At 44.3% G+C, this 15,209-nt stretch overlaps 1 protein-coding gene across 1 annotated transcript in view; it reads right to left on the bottom strand.

Moving 5' to 3' along the window:
* ADAMTS12 (ADAM metallopeptidase with thrombospondin type 1 motif 12) overlaps positions 1-15,209 on the bottom strand; it is a 4,274,824-nt gene that overhangs the window by 1,584,638 nt on the left and 2,674,977 nt on the right. The window contains exon 13 of the mRNA XM_085630806.1: positions 5,433-5,566. Coding sequence (XP_085486932.1) covers positions 5,433-5,566 — 134 coding nt within the window. The remainder of the gene's footprint in view (positions 1-5,432; positions 5,567-15,209) is intronic.

The following is a 15,209-nucleotide window of genomic DNA, read 5'->3' on the forward strand; positions in this document are numbered from 1 at the left end:
AAATAAACCCTAACATGCTTTTTGGTTCAAGCATGGACAAAGCCTATAACTGTTTCTTTGAAGACCACACAATCATCCCCAGGGAGTCTCCAGGTGCTGGGTTCTAACGTCTTTTATTGCGGAGGCATGTCTTGAGCCTTTTTTCTGAATTCTTCAAGTGACGGACAGGTGCGAAGGTTGAGAGGATGGTTGTTCCAGGACTTGGCAGCGAGGTAGGAGAAGGAACGACTGCCGTATCTGCTCCAGCGGATGCATGGGTGTGCGACAGGGCTTGTGTGGAAGAGTGGAGTTTCCTGGTGGATCGATGGGATGTTAGGCTGTGGTTGATGTTGGTGAGTCCAGAGTCATGAAGGGCTTTGTAGGCATAAGTCAGGAGCTTGAAGAGGCATCTTTTCTGCACAGGGAGCCAGTGGAGGGCTCTGTGGTGGGGATGGTGCTGGTCCTCCTGGAGAGCTTGAGGACAAGTCTTGCTGTAGTGTTCTGAATAGTCTGGAGGCGGTTGAGAAAGTTGGTTGGTGATACCGGCAAAGAGTGCATTGTTGTAGTCGAGGTGTCCGGTAATGAGGGTTTGGGTGACTGTTTTTCTGAAGGAGGTGGGGATGCATCAGAAGATCTTGCAGGGCATGAGAGTGTGGAAGCAGGAGGAGGAGATGGCGTTGACTTGGTTTTTCATTGTTAGTTGGCTGTCCAGGACAATCGCAAGGTTACGAGCGTGGTTGGAGGGAGAAGAAGCTTGCTGAGTGCGGTGGGCCATCAGGAGTTGACACAAGGGGAGGAGTTGTTTCTGAAGATGAGTACCTCCGATTTCTCCGATTTGAGCATGTAGGTGTTGAAGATGGTGGGGCTGAGGTGCCCTGGGGAAGCTGCAGATAATGTACTTGGATTCAGAGGATACAGGGGGTAGATAGATCCTCTGAGTTCGGCAGGAGAGAAAGGAGGTGATCCAGATGAAAGAGTTGTGTTGGATGTCTGGGTGATGGAGTCTAGTGATAAGGGTGTGATGGAAGATGGTGGCAAAGGCTTCAGAGAGGTCAAGGAGGATGAGGGCTGCTGTTTCTTCCTGGTCGAGGAGGCATCTGTTGTAGTTTGCAGCAGCGATCAGGGCGGTTTTTGTGCTGTGGTTAGCTCGGAAACCCGATTGTTCTGTTCTAGGTTTTCAGTGAGCTGGAGGTTGATGGCTTTCTCCAAGACTTTGGTTGGGAAGGGGAGTAGTGAGATGGGTTAGTAATCCTTGAGTTTGCTTGTGTCGGCGGATGGTTTGTTTCAGGAGAGGCTTGACCTCTGCGTGCTTCAATGTGGCAGGGACGGTGGCTGTTGTGATGGATGTGCTGAGGATCTCTATAAGGATTTTGCTGATTTCTACTCTCTTTAGGTTGTAGATCTTGTGAGGGCAGGGTTCTGTGGGTGCACTGGAATGGATTGAGTTCATGATGATGACGGTGACTTGCATTGAGAGTTCTTTCCAGTCGAAGAGTTGGTGGGTGTTTGCGGCATCTGTGAGGGCGAGGAGGTGGGTGAAGCCGGTGGGTTGGTGGTCCAAGTTGCTGTAGATTTATGTGATTTTCTGATGGAGGTAGTCAGCTAGGGTGTCGCATAGAGCTTGGGAGGGATGAGCCGTGTTTTCAGTGGCAGCTGGGCAGGAGAATTCTGTGATGATGGTGAAGAGTTCTTTGGTATAGTTGGCGCTTGCCTCAATGCAGCTGGTGAGGGAGTACTTCTCGGCTTCTCTGAGGTGGTGGTGGTGGTAATTGCTGAGGGTGGATCTGAATGAGCTGAAATCGGAGGGCTTTTTACTGGAGTGCCAATGTCTCTCTAGTTTCTTGCAGTCATGTTTGAGGGTCTATAGTTCAGGGGTAAACCAGTTGGCCTGCTTTGCGGGTCTTTTTCAGGTTTTTATTTTCATGGGACGATGGTGTCTGTGGCCGAGGAGATCCATTTCGAGAAGTTCTAGATTTTGAGTTCGAGGTTGACGAGGGGGCGAGCCTGGTTGCTTTGAGGGCAGAGGTCCAGAGGAGTTAGGTGACTCCTTTCCACTTTCGGCGGGGACTGGTGGGAGGTTTGGGTGGGGGTCTTAGAGAGCCGTTGAGGATAAAGTGGATGATGCTGTGGTCTGTCCAGGTCAGTTTGATAGTGTGAGAGAACTTAATTCTGTCACTGGAGGAGAAATAGGGTCCAATGTCTGTCTTGCAATATGCGTGAGGGTGGAGACCAGCTGAGAGAGGCAGAGGTTGCTCATGTTCTCAAGGAGGGTGGCGAGTTGGCGTCATTGGGGTCCTCCAGATGGAAGTTCAGGTCTCCCAGGAAGATGTAGTGTTTGAAGTCGATAGCCAGGGGGAGCGATGACGTCGGGAATGGCATTGTAGAAGCTTGGAAGGTGCCCGGAAGTCTGTAGTCAAGTGTGCCTCTGATTGTGGTTTTAGCACTGAGTCTGATCTGAAAGTTGGAGTTGGAGTTGGAGTTGGAGTTGGTGTTGGCGTTGCAGGTGAAGCAGCAGGTGAAGCGGCAGCTCTTGCAGAAGAGGTGGCCTTCTGCCATTCTAGACAAGGTCTAGGCAGTTGATATCTCTTTTGGGATTGAGGGACTGTAGTTCTTTGGAGGTGTAGCGGAGTGAGGAGAGAGGTGGTCCTAGCGCTGAGTGTGGTCCAATCACGGACGGGCACAGACAGGTTTGCCTTTGGTACACATTCAGTGCGCCAGCGGCGTGGCCATGCTGTGGCCTCCATTTAGTAGGTGCTGCGGTGGGAGGTGTGCTGAAAGGTGGGAGGTGGCAAATGGAAATGGCAGGAGACGGGAGGGTCTAGGGAGGTCTCACAAGTGGTGAAAAATAAGGCTGACTGGTAAAAGTAAGGGGGTAAATGACTGACTAGAGGAGGGCACACTAGAGAGAAAATGAAAGCTCACTAGCCGGAGGGCAACAAAAATCAATCAGACAGCAGCAAGGCAGATGCTGCTGGAGCGGCGATAGGTGGATCTGGCACAGGATCTGCTCACCAGACCACTAGTACGTTTTCAGGCTATGACACTGCTTCAGGTCCCAGACTGACAGATTTAATTATCTCGGCCATTAGTAGTGTTGTCTTCTGTGTATTGAGGAACAACTGCAGTTAAAACATTGTGGGATTAATAATGTGACAAACACGCCACATTTTTATATGTTACCAGTACAGTATTAAAAATAATTTCAATATCTCTTGCTATTAGACACCAGTCAGGAGTGGTTCTACCACATAGCTCTCATGTTCACTCGAATGGCTCAGTACTCTATATTAATCTGACTATTGCATTTCTATGCATACATTTTCATAGACAATACTCCAGCAAACAACGTATTCAGGTATACCACAACAGTATTCCGCAGTGGGAAAGTTTACATCTGTTTAAACATGTCTTCCCTCTCTTGTTAAGTAAAGCACTGTCTCAAGAATTTTCTGTCAGTGTAACCATGGTATAGTTTTCTTTGTAAAGCAGGGTTCATACCCTACACATGCACAGCTCCATGGGCAATGCATCATGTTTACAGTGGCAAAGATATGCCTGTTCCCAACTGGGTGCTTGTTTGTTTTCCTGCGTCCCCACTATATGGTGGATGGCCTTGATTTAACTTTCAGTGATGTTTCACTCTGTGGGCAAGTAACAATGTTTGTCAGAAATAAATGCTCATTAATGGTCCCTTTCCTTAACTCCTCTTTCTAAGACCCTACTACACTTCCCTGTGGAATAGAAAGAAGGCTGTCAGCATGCGCGCTGCTCCATCCCTGGGTAAACCTTCCTGATGCCCTTCCACTTCTCTGGAAATAGGTTGGCAAACTGTCCAATATCCGCCGGACATTGCCCATCACGTGCAAGTCAGGACCAGGTCAGATGAATATCTTGCTCCTTAAAACAAATATCTCATGCCTGGGCTCAGTATCCCTTCAGCTCAGACCTCTGTTGGGAGAAGGCAGGAGATTATAAATGTTCTCAGTTCTCACTCCAAGAAATAAATCACTCATCTTGTTCTTTTGAGAAGCTTCGGAGCTGAAATAGGCTTTCAATAAAATAAAGTTCCACCGATGGTCTAAGAGAGGCCGGTACCATGTCAAGGACTCAAAGTTAATCACACTGTAGACTTTTGATTATTTTTTTGGTTTCAGAAGGGGGTCGCTTCCATCAAGGGTTGAGTTAGGTTGGTCTAATGGGCATGATGTCGACCAGATTCAAGATCTGCACAGTTCTATGAGTCCGGTTATTCACAAGATTCTGTCACAGAGCATCCAATCTTTCGGTGACATGTGGCAAGCTGGGGCGTGCTTGTCCCGTCTGATGCACTTAATAATCTCAGGGTTTTTTCAATTTAACAACAGATCTCAGCAGCAGGTGTTGGGAGGCCTGAGGATCATATATGAAGCCTGGTGCATCTAACAGGTTCTTATAGAAGCGAAAAGCGAGGGAGATTATTATGAATGATACATATCAATCAGTATTTTTTTAAAGTTTTTTAGGGAGGGCATGAATTGCCCATCTTTGGGGTGAGGCCAATAAGCAATACCTCTGACGAGGAACCATTGTAATCAGGCGAACACCACCTGCCTGAACTGAGCCACTGACTGTAATAAATGGGTAGAATCTGTGTTTTAGTCCTGTCATGGCTTAATATGAAATTCAGAATAGCTCATGCACATAACAATATTTCAGATTTGTTCTATGTTACTGTTTTACAGTGTGTATACAGTTTGAAATATACCATGAAGTCTAACCTCTAGATACATATAACTTGTTTTAATGTTTAAGTAATTACTAATCCATGGTAGAGGCTAATGTGCCAAGACTTTCAAAGTAGTCAAAGAAGAACTAAGGGCTGCCACCCTCACTGCATACACTGTACAAGTAGATCCTCGCACTATGCTGTAAGAAAGGCATAAGATGTCTATTAAAGGGATATGTTAGTTAATATAGTTAAATATACACCTACCCCCAACATGACGAGCATATCACTGATCTTACTAAAGGAAACCAGCCACGTGGGAAGCTTGGAATATAACAAATGCAAAGTATACACTTTGCTGCACCGAGTGTAGCGATTGAACATGAAATTAAATGAAATCGAAGGCATATTTTAATACATAATTTAACAGTAAATACAACTCAAGCTTGCCATCGAAAAGGTAATGAATTTGAAACCGATTCCACTGAAAAAACATGGACCCTATTATTAGGGTATCAGCTTCTTGCACAGCTGAGATATGCAATTATTAAAACTTTGTGAAGCAGTTCTCAAGATAGAGTCCCAAGCCGTGACCCTATTTCAAGTAAGCACATATTAATAATCATAAAATAAGTTGTATAGCTGTAACTCTATGGGATATAAAACTATATCCGATTCACTAATTTCTGTAAAGTAAAATGTTCATTTGCTTACACAGAAGCTGCAAAGAAAGAAACATGTCAAATACCTTACACATTCCATTAATGCATATGTCTCTGCTGTCCGTCCCTTCAAAGCAAGGGGTACCATCAATGACGGCGTCCAGCATCTTGTCAGCAAAGTTGCCATCCGTAGGTCTACAGTGGAGTTCACAAGGTGTTGCTGCAGAGAAAATTAATGGTATTGTTTTAGGCGCGTCATTGAATTAAATCAGGAGTCCACAAAAATTAGACCCTTCAAGTGGTCCAGAGAGGTCCCTAGCACTTTCATATATTTTACTGGTATCATCGCAAATTTGTATGACTATTTCCCAAATTACATAAATTGTGGAACTATTCATGTTTTGTGCATTTATACATGGACCTCCGACTGGAGCAAAATGCCATTTTTGAACTAGGCAATGCGTACTAATGTCTGTTTTGCACTTGTCAGGCGATGCAATCGCCGGTGCAAATTGCAGTGGCACAATTTATGTATCTTGGCACAAACAAGTGTAGAAGTACATGCAAACTCAAGTGGTTCATTTAAAAGTCCTTCCAGTAATGGGTGTCACAATCTCAAACTCAAACAGACGTCTTCACACAACGCAACCCTACAGAATGCCTATTGTTCTGATTGGTAGGGACATGGTAAAGAGAACAGACTTTTCTCCTCCACACTGGATGTCCCCTTTAATCCAATAGAGATCATAGTTTTACTATTCACCTCTGGTGAAGCTCCTGGCAACGGACAGGTTCTTCTACAGAAACAATGGTTCAGTAGTCAGGCTGGTGTGGACTGGTCATGCATGTCACCTTCTGAGGTAGCATGGTGCATGAACCAACATTGGTATACCACTTTAAATCCTACTGAAAGTGTGACTCGCATTCGGAATATTTTGAAAGATCTTCATTAACCCCTTGAGTGCCCCGCCCTTTCCCCGCCCTGTGCCGGCCCTTTCATTAGCGGGCGGGGTTCATGACGAGATAGTCTCGTCATGGGCACAGTGCAACCGCGCTCCATGACGAGACCATCTTGTCATGGGCACTGAAGGAGTTAACCAAGTTGCCCCAAATTGTTTTTTTTAAGTTTTGCTAAGTGAGGCATTATTCTGCTCTTTACTTAATTGGAAATTACCATCTATTCAGCTCATCACAGTACAGGATATTGGCCCTAATACTAAATTAAAAGCTGATATTGATGTGGGGGCGAGCTACATCAGGCCACTTACCTATGCCTTTTTTCCCAGAGAGCATCAAATACATAGCAGGTCTACAATCACATGATCAAGATCCAACGTGCTTGCCATTAAACTAACAAAAGGAATTTTATTTTAGTACATTTAGGCCTGCTCATTATTTGAACCAGTCCAATAAATGCTGTAATTGGTTCTGTTAAAGGATTGACAGAGCAACATAGCCAATATCATAGAGTTCCCTATAGAATGGCAACTTCCCTACGAGACAGCGACAAACTTCAAACTTACTTTAAGGTACTGAGCCCCTTTTTACCAAAGAAGAAATTTGATACAGCTTCTTAATGCTGAGATCCATTAAGCCACTTTGAGTACCACTGAATCCGCAATTTGTTATAGGCCACCTTGATGTAAGCCTGGCTTGTGTTCGTGTAGACGTTATGGTCACTCTCTGGATGGCAGCAGGTGAAATGTGCTTATGTCTACGTGAAAACATGCACAAATTGCTTACATTTAGCAAACGTAAAGTTTTGGAAATTTCACTAAACCATGCTTCGGGGATACATTGCTTGTGAAACCCTTTGTTCCTGGAAAAGTATCCCACTGTAAGTTAAATTCTGCAAACCCTCCTTTTGTACAATTCTTTCGACTCGAATTTAGACTTCACAAGGTTTATGAAGGTTCTGAAAATTGCAGGAATTTGAAGACAACTTCAAGAGATTTACACACCTCCAATTCATGATTTTGCCTAGTGTTATATTAGAACTTCAAAGCCTTGTGCTGCTCACATCCAAGTTAGTAAGGGACTCCCTGAATTTACCATGCATGCCCATATGCTAGTTCAGGAGTCTTGCACCGGCTTTAGCACATGCACACAACCCCTTCTCCTAACCTGTACTGGTAGCTAGCAGTGCTGTTCTAAGGTACAGACTCCACGGTTGCACAGAAAACAAACTGTTGAATTGAAAGTGATTCTCGTAAGTGATGGAGTGTGCTGTTGGGACTAAATTCTTTTGCTAATGTTCCAGAGAGCTCATATACTCATATAAGCTTGAACACACACATCTTTCCTGTTGCTCACAGCAGATTCATTTTCTTCTTGACTGGTGAGGGTATTCTTTGGGAGATCATTGATGAGCAAGCCCTTCTTGGTCATTACCCCATTGCAGATTTAAGTTTGCACATTACGCTTTAATCATTTACTCTAATCAAGTGTCAGAAGGTGCGTTGTGCCATTATTTTTAAGGTAGACTCAATACAATGGTTCTCAGGTCTCATTCATGTGTCACCATGAAGTCATACTACAATAAACTCTTTCTCAATATCAACTATGAATTCATATATTTATTCTCCAAATAGGTGGTGTAGATGGTCAGTGCTCATACATGCATTAATGTGAACAATAGAATATGATGTAATTAGAGAGTCAGGATGCATATATACAGTTGGGATGTCCCGAAATTTATGAAATTACACAGCAGTTCAGTAAATAGTCTAATTTCTGTATTGAAGCATATAAACATTGGACAATTCCTATTACAGTGTTGACGTTGATGACCCACACCAAAACTCCAGTGAGTCTCTTCAGGACAAAACATACCATCTGGCGCAACACCTCTGAGCTGTGTATATTCTTCACCAGGGCCGGACTGGCCGTAGCGGGCACCGGGCATTCCCCTGGTGGGCCGACGGGGAGGGGGGCTGGTTTTGGGCCCCAGGGGGGCCGGCCGAGCAGTTTGCCAGGGCTGGTTTTGGTTACCAGTCCAGCCCTGTTCTTCACATTCTGAGGTTTGTCTAGTGGTGATCCCTCAAAGTCGGCTTCTCAACCTCAACTTGGACAGGACAGAGACAGTCCATTCAAAAGTGCAAGCTGGGCAACCCTGAGAAGAAATGTTCCATAGGAAAATTGCCAACAGCAGCTGCATCACTCCATATTTAGGTGTTGTGAAACAGCTCACCGGTTAATGGAACCTGGCCAGCCATGATTCAGGTATGAGACGTGGATCAACCTCTCCAAAGGGGAACTCGAAGGATAATTTACCTCAGGGCCAACATCAGCCTGGTGGCAGGAGGATCCCCCATCACTGTACCATGATCCTGATGGCAACCACATGGGTCACCTGATATAAGCATATGAGGCCAGGGCATAAACCTAGGGCTGGGTGGAATTGACAGAGTTTCATTCTGCGGAATTCCATGGGATTACGTTAATATTCTGCGAGATTCCATATAATTCCGCGATGGGACAGAGTGGGCACTGCAATGTGCAGTGCATACCCTTCGGTGTCCTTACACATCTATATAAGGACATCAAAGGGTATCCACTCAAGTGCAGTGCATACCCCTCGGTGCCCTTACATAACTATGTAAGGGCACCGAGGGGTATGCATTGCAGTGTAGTGCATACTACTCAGTGCCCCTCTAATTTAATGGGGATGGGGCCAAGTGGCCCACTCCCCAACCCTATTTTGCCACAGGGACTCCATCCCCAACGATCTCTATTTTAAACAGGTAGCTGCCCGGGTGCCCACTCAGGGTACTCACTATACACATGTTGGGGGCTGCGGCGGGAGTCCCAGGGCAGCAGTGGGACCAGTCGGCTCCCCACATGGCAGGTGAGCCACCATTGCTCCCACCCAGAGGGAGCAGCTATTTATGCTACTCCCTCTGGGTGGGAGCAATCTGTAGACCTGTTTTCCTGCCCTCATCAGTGCATCAGTGCGGGCAGGGAAACAGATCCCACATCAGATTGCAGGAGTATTTTTAAAGCTCCCTCCCACTGGGAGCAGACTTTATGTTTGCTCCCCTTTGGCAGGAGTTTTAAAAATGATCCCACCAGCGGGTGCAAAAACAAGTTTCCCTGTCCACACTGGTGCTTACAGGGAAACTGCTATGCCCAAGGGTTGGGGGCTCCCCGAGACTCTGCAAAGGAGCCATCCCCTGGAGATAAGGTCCCCAGGGCCAGGAAAATGCTTGGGGGGCAGTGTGGACCCGCTCCTCTTAACCAATTCACTGGGCCCCAAGTGATGGGATCCCTAGGGCCGAATATGGTTTAGGGTAGGGGGTCACATGCCACCCTCAATATATTTATTAAATTGGGCCTGTGAGCTGAATACAGATTGAAAATTGGGCCCTGGGTATAGGGTCCCCGGGGCTGAATATGGCACAGGGAGGAGGGCTGCATGCCCCCTCCCCATTTTTATAAATCAGAACCCTCGTATGTTAATAAATTGGACCCAAGGAGATGTGGTCCCTAAGGCTAAATATGGCTTCAGGAGGAGGGTCATGCACCCTCCTGTTAATCAAACAATGCGGCCCAGAGTCTCTAAGGGTGGGACTCTCATGGGATCACGGCAAAATCTGCTGAGCTGTTTTTAAATTTTGGCCTGAGGTGGGTCCTTTTGGGCCCCCCTTCATGGGGCATGTAGGCGAGGGTGTCCCTACTCTGCCCCCTTATATCTTTTTATTTTTCAAGTTAAGGGCAAGGGACTAAGTCATTAAGTCTATTTTTTAAAATTGGGTCTGAGGTACTCTCGATGGGAGTCTCTTGAACCCAGCCATCTAGATATACAATTATTTATTAACCTTAATTACTGAAAAACTACTGAACAGATTTACACAAAAATCATAAAAAGCACAATCTGCATACCAAGATCTAGCTTCCTGCCAAATTTGATGAAATTCCTATCAGCAGTTTTTGCGGAAGTGCTTCTTAAAGAAGTCTATGGAAAATGCATGGGGATTTTGGGTTTTGCGACACCCTCCTTTATTCTCAGTCCCTGGTTGACGGATCATCCGAAACTTTCCATGCACAAACTAGACACAAAAGAGCACTTTAAAAAAAAGTTTTGTGGAGATGTGTGAAACAGTGCCAAAGTTATTAGCAACACAAAATGCATTTCCTATGGAAACGCTGACATAACTATGAGTATAATTACCCAGTGGCAACTGCCACTGGGTAATATAGATCACTCGCCACTGGTTAGGATCTTGTTTCATTAGAAAAATCTTTTATGTGTTGCTAATAACTATGGTGTAATCAAAAAAATGTTACCTCTGATACCATGGATACTACAAATTTAAGCTTACCAGATGGTTTTTTTTTATTTACCCCTGGATTGCAATTAAATGCGAATCTATTTTGTGTATTCCATCAAGACATGTTGTTCCTATGCAGCGCCTACTTAAACAGAGACTAGGTGCTACGTACAATTTACAATACATTCATAATGAAAAAACAAAAGGAATTAAATAAACACAACCTTACGTGCATACACAATAACGAATAAATTGTGTGACCAAACATAAAGAAAGATTTTTTTGTACAATTTACAGGCATCAAGTTCTGAAGATTTATGTGAAAAGAAAAGTCCTACGCTCTTCTCAAACGGGAGTACAGGGACTCCTTTTCATGTGGCCCTCACGGTACAAGAGTATTTTAAATGCCAAAGAGAGGTCTCCTCTGAGTTTATAAACCAGGTGTGCAAGACCGTATTGAATGAATTGCAAATAGTCACAAAGATTTGACATCGATTTATCCTGGGTTCTATTAGGCTCGCCTCTTCATGAAAATAACTAACGCGTTTCGACCTTCTGCGTGGCACTTCTTATCTCAAAGGTCTTCATCAGGGTAGATGTAGACCTGATGATAAAACATGAAGGAGGAAGTCTATACACGACCCTGTATAAGAGAAAAACAGACACCATACTCCACTTTTCCAGCTTTCACCAACGCAATCTCCGGGAAAACATGCCCTTCAGTCAGTTTTTGAGAATAAAGCGTAACTGTATGAAGAAGGAGGATTACTTTACCAATGCAAATGCTCTCATGAACAAATTGGTTGAGAGGCAGTATCCAAAGAAGCTCTTGAAGAGGGCCATGAAGAGAGCGTGGTATATTCCTAGGGAAACATTACTGGTACCCAAAGAACGAGGGGATGATTTACCTCTCGTTTGCGTTACCACCTTTTCAGGATGCACCAGTGATATGAAGAAAATAGTACGAAAAAACGAGTCCATGGTTAAAGCCCTGGAACCTCTACAAAACCTTCCAATTTTTGCACTCAAGAAAAACAAAAGCTTGAAAGACAAACTAGCGCATGCCGACACAACTAAGAAAAAATTCACCCAACCAATTCGAACGTTGCTTACTTTACCACCCATCAGAGGTCATCGAAGATGTGGCAATTGCTCCTCGTGTGAAAGCACAATAGAAGGTTCTAGCTTCACGCATGGAAATACATTTGTAAAACATGAGTCTTTCACGAACTGCAATACACACAATGTGATATACTATGCCATTTGTCCGTGCCTTAAAGTATATGTTGGAAAAACAACCCAAGCCATTAAGACACGAATGACTCAACATCGTTCCAGAATTCGATGCAAGATTATCAGTGCACCGATGGTCACACATTGCCTTCAACGCCAGCACAGTCCTAACGATATAAAATGGACTGTGCTTAAACATGTGTCTGGAGGGAATGTCAACACCCTCTTATCTAGATTTGAAGCAAAAACAATCATGTATTTAAATACTATTGACAATGGACTGAATGAACTCAGTGAGCTCAATCACTGGATTTAAGCAAGCTTCTATACAGTTTCTCTTTCTTTCCTTTCCATCTATGTACAATGTAAAGACAATATGTGTGTATTTTACCAACATTGTATTGTGAGCACGGTAGTAGTAATGGGAGAATTCATGACACGAGCAGCTTTGTAGAGTTTAGATTATAAATATCTTTAAAATATTGCTCTAAATTGATCTAAACCTGCCGACGCTAAGAAAATCTCGTAGCAATGTATACATATTAATTTTCAACTCCCCTTACACATCACTCGGAAAGACGGAGTTTTTTTCGTACTTTTTTTCTTACTTGTTGAACTTTGATTAAATACAGTTCATTGCACTAGCGTCAGGCTCCATAGCAACGCACGGGAACAACGTCGCAGTAGAACCGCCCCCGCCCCCTTCCCTGTCCTAGAACCCGGAAACTCTTTGTTGGCTTTTCCGGTGCGAGTGCAGGAACGCTCTTTCTTAGATCCCAAATAAAAGGAATTAACATTTTTGAGGCCCTTAAGGATTGACTTTTTGCCTGAAGACTAAGCATCAAGATGCGCTCTGCCCGGAGAGGGTACGGCGATCTGCAGCCGGCCCGTCGGGCCCTGTTTAAAGATATCGTAGAAGCCGGTTCCCGGCAAACGAAGGTAAAAAGAGTGCGTGCCTCCTTAATATTAGTTATCACATTGGGGACTTAAGGGCAGTCATATGCTCTGTCCGTATGCACGATAGAGAGGTGGTTGGCCCCTACACGGTTCCCGATATCTAAAGGCAAGAGCTATGCACATTCTCTGCGAGGCACAGATAATGAACATTTTCCACTGTGCGCTCATCAAACATCTCTTAATACTTTTTTGACACTCTTTGCTACCTCCCCCGAACGATTTTCCTCACCTTAGGCACTTTTTGGTGTAGGCTCGAGGGATTAACATCTTTCTAAATAAAACATTAAAGAGACCAGCATTAAGACTCATGATAATCTATATACTTTTTTGTTCATTGTTTTGTTTTAGCCTAAAAGATCCTTCCTTGACTAAGCGAGTTACGGATTCTGAAATCCTCTAATTACAAATGTGGTACGTAAAACTTTCAATTAAATAAATCCTTTCACTTATAAATATTCCTCACACCTTTAAAAGTCCTGATTAGTATCTGTATTTTTTATATAAATAGATATCACCAGTCCTTCGTACAAATACATCTACCCTGATGAAGACCTTTGAGATAAGAAGCGCCACGCAGAAGGTCGAAACGCGTTGGTTATTTTCATGAAGAGGAGAGCCTAATAGAACCCAGGATAAATCGATGTCAAATCGTTGTGACTATTTGCAATTCATTCAATACGGTCTTGCACACCTGGTTTATAAACTCAGAGGCGACCTCTCTTTGGCATTTAAAAGACTCTTGTACCGTGAGGGCCACATCAAAAGGAGTCCCTGTACTCCCGTTTGAGAAGAGAGTAGGACTTTTCTTTTCACATAAATCTTCAGAACTTGATGCCTGTAAATTGTACCAAAAAATCTTTCTTTATGTTTGATCACACAATTTGTTCGTTATTGTGTATGTACGTAAGGTTGTATTTATTTAATTCCTTTTGTTTTTTCATTATGAATGTATTGTAAATTGTACGGAGCACTTAGTCTCTGTTTAAGTAGGCGCTGCTTAGGAACAACATGTCTTGATGGAATACACAAAATAGATTCGCATTTAATTGCAATCCAGGGGTAAATAAAAAACCCATCTGGTAAGCTTAAGTTTGTAGTATCCATGGTGTCAGAGGTAAAAAAAATTTGATTACATTATTAGGATTCCAACCTCTGAACTCCTTAACAGAATCACTCCCCTGTTTTTTTATAGCTAATAACTATGGTGTCATTTGACAAATCTCCACAAAACTTTCCAGAAAGTGCTAACTTTTGACTAGTTTATGCATGAAAAATTTAGGGTGATCCGTCATGCAGGGGACGAGACAAAATGGAGTCCCAAAACACATTTTCCCCATTCCTTTTTCCATAGCAACTTTAGACACAGCTACAGCCCATCCGGAAAGGGTGCATTTTGTAATTTGGTGTAAATCTGTTTAGTAGTTTGTTAGATCTGGGGGTCTCTAGTTGGCAGAGGTAGGTACCACTGTCCAAATAGGGACCCTTGCTTCTAGTCAGGGTAAGGGGGATACACTCTTTAGATAACCCCTGCTCACCCCCTTGGTAGCTTGGCACGAGCATACAGGCTTATCAAAGGCAATTTATAAAGTATTTGTACCAACACTCACAGTAACACAGTGAAAACACCACAAATGAACTCCACACCAGTTTAGAAAAATAAAGGTATTTAATCTAAACTAAACAAGACCAAAAAAACAAAAATCCAACATACACAGTTCAAGAATATGATTTTTAAAGAGTTCTAGGGTTTGCGTCAAAATAATCCACAGTTGCGCCACTTTTTAGCCCACAGTACCTGTAGATGCGACAAAAGTTCCAAATGGAAGCTGCAGCATTGAAAAACAAGCGATGCGTCACTCCTGAGACCCTGGGGAGGTGATGCGACAGCCCCGCTGCACGCAGCGGGCGTGTTGTGACGAATCTGCTCTGTATGGGGAGGAAGGCGATACCTTGTATGGATTCCGGTGCGCAGGTTCGGTAGGAAGCTTCTCGCACAAGCACAATGCAAAGATCTTCGGGGCGGCGACGATCTCAGGTGCGGCGGTGATGCACGGCGCAGCGTCGATTTTTTCCTCTCACGGCGATGATGCACGATGTTCGCAGCGACATGATGCGGTCCGCAAGCAAGCGGTGCGACGATCTCACCCAGCGACGACAGGCTCTGGGACAATACTCGCAGCAACAGGAATCTTCCCGCACCGAGGCGATATGCTCCGCAAGTGAATGATGCGTCGGTTCTTGCAGCAGCAACAGGCGCTGCGACGATCTTCGCGGCGATGGGAATTCTCTCGCACTGTCGTCGGTGCACTCCGCAAGCGAGCGATGCGTGAAAATTGCAGGTCTTCTTCTTTTCTTCTTGTCCAGCTCCCCAAACAGCAGGCACAACTTCCAGAGGCCCCACAA

Source organism: Triturus cristatus, chromosome 2_1, assembly GCF_964204655.1.
Source record: "Triturus cristatus chromosome 2_1, aTriCri1.1, whole genome shotgun sequence".
Taxonomy (NCBI): Eukaryota; Metazoa; Chordata; class Amphibia; order Caudata; family Salamandridae; genus Triturus; species Triturus cristatus.